This window comes from Miniopterus natalensis, chromosome 6 (genome assembly GCF_054644295.1).
Source record: "Miniopterus natalensis isolate mMinNat1 chromosome 6, mMinNat1.hap1, whole genome shotgun sequence".
Classification (NCBI taxonomy): Eukaryota; Metazoa; Chordata; class Mammalia; order Chiroptera; family Miniopteridae; genus Miniopterus; species Miniopterus natalensis.
Window position 1 is genome coordinate 29,144,402 of NC_142086.1, and position 7,170 is coordinate 29,151,571.

General features: G+C 41.7%; 1 protein-coding gene across 4 annotated transcripts in view; it reads left to right on the forward strand.

The window, feature by feature from the left end:
• NXPE3 (neurexophilin and PC-esterase domain family member 3) overlaps positions 1-5,676 on the forward strand; it is a 42,746-nt gene extending 37,070 nt beyond the window's left edge. For all 4 annotated transcript variants that reach the window (XM_087818133.1, XM_087818134.1, XM_016209428.2 and 1 more), the window contains one exon: positions 1,120-5,676. In XM_087818133.1, coding sequence (XP_087674259.1) covers positions 1,120-1,670 — 551 coding nt within the window. In that variant the 3' untranslated portion in view covers positions 1,671-5,676. The remainder of the gene's footprint in view (positions 1-1,119) is intronic.
• Positions 5,677-7,170: the final 1,494 nt, after the last annotated feature.

The following is a 7,170-nucleotide window of genomic DNA, read 5'->3' on the forward strand; positions in this document are numbered from 1 at the left end:
AAGTCTAGAAGAGAAGCCTGGGACTGCAGGGTGAGAGAAGTGAAACCTTTATTTAACCCTCAAGAGTAAAATAGTGCAATTATACTTCGATGTTACTTCTTTACATTGACTGGAAGGCGAGGACTGTGGGCGAGGACTGTGAATTCTCCCTCTGAGCATTGCTGGCTTATAGCCCTGTAGTGGCTGGCACTGAACAGGTACCTAGGAAATGTTAATTGAATTGGGTTGCCAAAAGTTACTTCGTCTGTTCTCTGTAAGGCTTTTACAGGGATATTTAGGAATATGAGACAGACACTCTTTCCTCGTGGGGAGTATTAAGTGATGCGTTGTACAGTTTTTTAGAAGTAAAAAGGAATCAGTGATTCCTGAGCTCTTCAGACTCTCTCAGAGGAGCTGGATTTTGAAACAATTTGGATAAAGGGGAGAGACGGGAATTCTAACTTGTGCTGCTGTCTTTATTATTCTTATGACAGAGATAGAAGTTCAAGATATTAAACATGATTTTTCCATCCATAAGGTGATGTTGAAAGTCAAAAGAACAGAGTTGCTCCTTTCTTTGGCTTATAGCAAAGACAGGTATTTAGTTACACAATAGCAAAAAGGTATTTGGTTACGCAATCCCAAAAAGAGGTATTTGATTACTATTATGTGTTCTTAAAAAAGCAGAAATTATCGCCCTTGCCCTGGAAGAAATGTTTATCTGTTAGAACAAAAATGTATAAATGCTAACTTGATTTTTAAATATTCAACAGTTCGTGCAAACAGGAAGGTTTCTTGACCTAATAGAGGTAAACAGGCTGTTTTGTTTCTGAGGTGTAGGCACAGGCACAGGCGCAGAATCCATCACTGATGTTATTATTTGTAACGTCATGTTTATGGAGTGAGTTAAATAGTAACTATTTTAGAATCAAGGTCCATGAGGCAAAGGGGGCCGAAGTGCAGTGAGCTGGGCATTCCCTTCACAGGCGTTCGGCCGAGCAGGGGTCCGTTTATACCGTACCTTTCTGTTGTTGTCGTTTTATTTTAAAAGCTGTTTTATGAAGCCACCAAGTAAAGAATAATCAGAACGTTTGTGTTTGGTTTGAACATGTTTATGAATTTGAGCTTCCCTTGTTTCAGACTTAGTGGAGTTTAACTTGGGGAGCCCCAAGAACGTGGGCCCCTTCCTCGCGGTGGACCAGAAGCACGGCATCCTGCTGCACTACCGCTGCCACGGGCCGCCCATCCGCTTCACCACCGTCTTCAGCAGTGAGCTCCGCTACGTGGCCAACGAGCTGAACGGCATCGTGGGAGGGAAGGACACCGTGGTGGCCATAGCCGTGTGGTCCCACTTCAGCACCTTCCCCTTGGAAGTGTATATCCGGCGGCTCAGGAACATCCGCCGGGCGGTGGTGCAGCTCTTGGATCGAAGCCCGAAGACCGTGGTGGTCATCCGGACAGCCAACGCCCAGGAGCTGGGGCCTGAGGTGAGCCTTTTCAACAGCGACTGGTACAACTTCCAGCGGGACACCGTCCTTCGGAAGATGTTCTCAGGGGTTGGAGTATATCTCGTTGATGCCTGGGAGATGACCCTGGCCCATTATTTACCCCACAAGCTACATCCGGACGACGTTATTGTGAAGAACCAACTAGACATGTTCTTGTCCTTTGTGTGCCCCTTGAAGACTTAGCCTGCCCAGGAGGGGACTGGAGGAATCACTTTCAGTGACCTTTTCCATCACCTGTGTTAACAGAAAGTTTATGGGTGGCCCTGTGGAAAGATGGCTACCATTGATATGTAAAAAAATTTCAAAAAGAGCGGGTTTTTGTATAATGATTTGTGAGGAGCTTGGAAAACAGAGGTTATATTATATCTACCTATAGGATATTTTCCAGCCTTGATTTAGCCATGGAAGAACCATTAACGGCATCCACACACTACATTGTCCTTGTAACCAAAGATGCAAATAAGTGTGTTTCAGCTAGCTAGCTTCTGGGAGGGGAGATTACTGTGCTTAAAAGTCTGAAAAATGTTCTGACCTAAATGGAAGGGACGAGTTTGGCTGGCAGTGGAGTGTTTGCGGCTTATTTGGCAAAGGAAATTGAGCACATCAGCATGAACAGCACAGTCCATCTTCAGCGGGTAAACTAACGAGGCTTATAATCAGTGGCTCCTGTAACACACTGAAGACTGCCATGGCTCAGAGTTTCTCTTGATAATTCACTTTTCTGAATTACTTGAAATGACCAGTGTCCTTGCTCAGAATTTCTAGTGAGAATATTTACAATGTCTTGCTCTTATCTGGAAAGGAAGCAAAAGGGAGCTATGAAAACAGTATGTATAAAATCTTTGTGTTCAATTAATATTTGCATTGGGTGATTGTTACTTAATTCAGCTAAATTTTACGTTATGAATGCTCATTCTAAAATAACCATTTTTGGAACTGGAAGGGTGAAATCTATAAATGGAAATTTATTTTTGTGTTCTGAAGTTTGAGGGTTTTTAGAATTGACTTTTATGTAAAGAGTCCTATTTATTATAAAGTTGTGAAAATTATTTCCATCTATTTCAAGTGTTTCTTTTTTGGTTGTTATTTTTGTTAATGGCGAACAGCACAAGATATCGGATCTTGGTCCTTGAGTTCAGCTAAGAAAAGAATTCAGAGCCAGGGAACTCAAATATAAGCAAAAATTTATTTAGAAAGTAACAGGAGTAGAAGAAGTAAGTCATAGAAGAAGTGAGCCAGCTGGGCTTCGTGGATTCAGTAAACAAGTTACAAAGGCAAAAGAAGGGCCCTTGGAGCTTAGGAGAAAGAAAGGCAAAGAAAATGCACCTAGGGGAAGCAAAGAGGGGAAGGTGTGGGTGTGCTCCAAAGAGACAGCGAGCATGAGCTGTTCTCTAGAGAAAGAGAGCTGAGCTGGATCCTTCGTCTTAAGGGTTTTTATCTGGATGTCTTAAGGGAGGATCTCAATAGAATATTCATCAGCTTTTCAGATGTATCTGTTTAGGGTTGTGGCCTCTAATGATTGGTCATTAGTCATCGAAGCTGGTTCTGATGTCTGCCACTGTGTCACCCCACCTGACCTTGCTGCGTTTCTGGGCCTGGAACTGAAACACAACTGAGGCCTAGATGTTATCTCTAGTTTGACCAAAGCTGTCTCTGTGATCAACAAACCCAAGGCTTTGTTCTTAAGGTGATTTGATGCTGGGCAGAACCTCATTATCTTGAGGGCTTAATACTTAAGGGAGTGGTTGTGCAGGGGCTTGTATAGAAAAGTAATATGAGGCTGTTCTCCAGCACCCCCCCACCCCGCCCACATCATCCTCTAAGAAGATCTACCCACATGACAAACGATATGCCAGGGAAGGAGAGGTCAGGGGAGGGTCGGAACTCCATGATCAGTGATATGAAAGGTCGGGGTCTAAACCCCAGGACCAGCCATATGGTAGGGGAGAAAAAGGTCACTCTGGGGGTGAAGCCCCACCCTATAGCACTTGTCCTTCCACTTTTGCCCTTTGCTAGGTACCCGGGCTCTCCTTCCTGGTAACCTTCGGTACCTGACCTATTGTTCCTACTCTGCTCATGCCTAACTGCCTACTATATCATTTGCAATTGGGTACCCATATTAGAAATTAAAATCTAATTTGAAATTAAAGTTAGATATTGAAATCTATGACAAGTATTTCTTGATTTGGGCATAAGGTACATAAAATTCTCTCATGCTTGGAATTCAAGAGCTGCTATTTCTACTGGCTATCTTAAAATAAATTTTACTTGACTAAACTTAAATGAGTTTAAGTTAATTTGGCGCCATTTAGTAAATACTCTTCTTTTTGAGCCACAATAGATTATAGTCTAGTTTTAGTTTTCCTAAATGGACATGTGAAGAAACTGGGGAGGCTTTAGAGCTGAAGACGATGCTTAAAGCATGAAAAAATGCACTCTTAGAAGACTGGGTCAAATATATTTTTTCAAAACTTAAAACAGAAAGTCTAAGACCTCCCTTTCCTAGCTTTGAGGGCCACCTTCAAGTTTATAAAATATATATCTATGAAGAAAGAAGATTTTTAATTATTTTCTGAGTCCAAAGAGGACCTAGTAGTTAAATATTAAAATAGCTTACTTTTAATGGTCTTTAAGCTTTAGAGTGTCTAAGGATCACATGGAATACTTGATAAAAAATGCAGAATTGGGGGCCATGCCTCCTGGGAACTGTGGAGTCAGCCTCTGTGAGGAATGCCCAGTGAGTGTGACGCAGTGGTTGTGTGCTGCACCTTGAGAAACAATAAGGGAAGAGGGAAAATAGAAAAGGGAAATAACGTTCTTTGTCTATTATTTCAGGGGCTTTACCCGTAACAATTCTGATCATAATAGAAAAGTGTCGGTGATACTAACTTTGTTTTATAGATGAGGAACTTGAGTTTGGATTTGAACTAAGGAATGTGAGAGTCCATAGCCCTTTTCAACTATAACTTGTTGGGCTTTTTATAAAGAGAAGTTTTCTTTTTCATGAAAGAAGTTTTGAGCATTTTCTCAAGGATTGCTTGAGGAGGCTGTCATCTTAGGAAAATTTCAAGGAGAGAGAGGGCACTGCCTCTGTAGGGCTTTGGAGTGATGCTGCTTGTTTGTGCAAATGATCTCGTAATATTGTCTAGTTTCTGTTATTTTTTGATTTAGCAGCATGAGGTCCTAAGGATTTGATGACACAGTTTCTTGAAGTATTTTCAGTCATTTCTGTCCTATTCCTAATTTGTCTTTCTACTCTCTGGTGTGGAAGTTTTTTTAAAAAGTGCATATGTGTAGAATTTGAAATATTATTTAAATTGGGTGGGGAACGTCCAGCCCGAGGGCTGAAATCATTTGGTCTGGTCCTGCCAAGGCAACTGAAGGCAGGACTCAAAATTTAATAAATCTAGGACATTTTTTCATAGCTAATTTTTAAGTTGATAATTTTGTATCGCCCACAAATGATGTTATAAATATCCAAATGGTCCTTTGCAGGAAAAAGGTTCCCCACCCCTGATCTAAATCTTCAGAACACTTAAATGTAATATTTTAATTTCTTCTGAAAAGCTTATTTTAGGCCAGTACCACATGGCTGTGAATATTAGCATCCCAGCCAAATAACATAGTTGGTTTTAAATACATATTTTCCATTATAAAGGGAATCATAGTTTTAATAATTTTTTTTTATTTTTCAATTACAGTTGACATACAATATTATATTAGTTTCAGGTGTACAACATAGTGATTGGACATTTATATAATTCAAGAGGTGATCACCCCGATAAGTCTGGTAGCCTTCTGACACCATATATAGTTATTATAATATTATTGACTGTATTTCCTGTGCTGTACTTTATATCCCCATGACTGTTTTCATCATAATTTTTAAAATCCAGAAGAAAATCTGTGCATAGAATCCATAATTCTATGATCTGATCGCAATGACCATTACCATTTTAGTATATTTTCTTACTTTTTTTTCTTAACCACATAGCTGTAATCACAGAATATGTCATTTTTATCTGTGTTTTTTTTAACATACAAATATTTTTGTTAGTCTTAATAACTTAATTGTAAAAATCTTACCAAACGTTCAGCTAGTGATGTTATTTTTTTTTTATTTAAGTAGGCCATAATGGTTGGACACTTAGGTTTCTAATGAAATATTAAAACTGTGGTTTATATACAATTTAATTGAGTTAAAATATGTTTTTTTGAATCAGATAGCATGAATTTCACTTAATGGGTCTCTTCATATTCTAGAACTCAAATGATTGATTTGATACTAGTTGCGAAAGGGAAAATCCATAAGGCCCGTCTGTGCAAATTATATTTTAAAGACATCATCCTATTAAGAGTAACCTTTCTATAGCAGTACAAAAAAGACCTTTGGTGTTCCAGCGGGCTCCATCTACCATTCTGAACAACCATCATTTTATTAAAAATCAATTGACTGACATTTCCCGGCTTCAGGGTCCGTGACAAGAACATATATGGTGAGCCTTTACATATTCCTATGTAAATAAGATCTCCAAGGTGCTCTTTTTCTCTTTGGAAGTAAGTGCTAGGGGCACCTAGGATGGGGCAGGGGGTAGAAGAAAAGAGGGCTGTTGAGGGCAGAACTTTATAGGATACAGAAGATAGAAGCACAAAATGCACCTCATCAATGTCAGTCTAACCTTTTCTTCAAAGTGCACTTACATTTGAACTTTAAAAAAGTGTGAACTTAAGTGTATTAACTTTTGCTTTTCAATATTCTGCGTTAAATGAGAGGAAGTTAGGCTTCTTTTAAAAAGGATCTTCGGTTGTGTTAAAGTTTTAAGAACCTTCTCGTATTTAGCTCTAGATGCCCCTTACTACTGAGGACCAGGCATTTCCTGTCTCATTATAAAGCTGGATTGTAATTCTGCCGGGTGTGTGGGGGGAGAGCGGTACAGAGATTACAGTAGAAAGTCCCAGAAAGAAAAGAAGCCACAGTGAAACCAAATGTCACAGAAGACATCCTTTCAGTATCCTGCAGTGGTTCATTCTCTAAATTCACCCACTCTACTTGCCCCCCCCCCGGGAAAGAACGTGATCGTCCAGTTACAGGACCACTGCTCTACTGGTCACCGATTCCTTTGTCCTTGAATCTGTCAGTGAAGGCACGCGATAGCCCTACTTTTTGATTGCCGTATTTAAAAGGCTGTGTTGAAAGTTACCCCCCCACACACACACACCCCATCCAGAGGCCATACAGAAAAATTGAAATAAGGTGAATCTCATGAGGCAGCGCTAATGCCCGGCAGTGGATTCCTCGAGGCGTTGTTTTCAAAGGCATCCCCAAGAAAAAGGTTTCGCTAGATTCGTTTCTGACTCCGCTGCGCGGCTCCAGGCCGGGTCTTGGAGGCCGCCCGCCCGGGGAATGTCCGCGGCTCGGCGCTGGTACCTTTTCGGCCTGGGAATTTCCAGGGCGCGGAGAAAATCTGCGCCCCCTCCCCGCCGCCTCTGCCCCCCTCGTGCCCACGCAGCGCCTTTCAAAGAAGAGCCGAGGCCGGCTGCGTAGCTTCCCCGCCTCCACCCCGGCCCCCCCCCCCCCCCCCAGGGGTGACCGGCGGCGAGCCCTATAAAGGGGCCGGGAGCGGGCCGCCGCCTCCCGCCGCGGGGTCAGACCGCTGTCAGAGGAGAGGCTGCGACCCGCTGC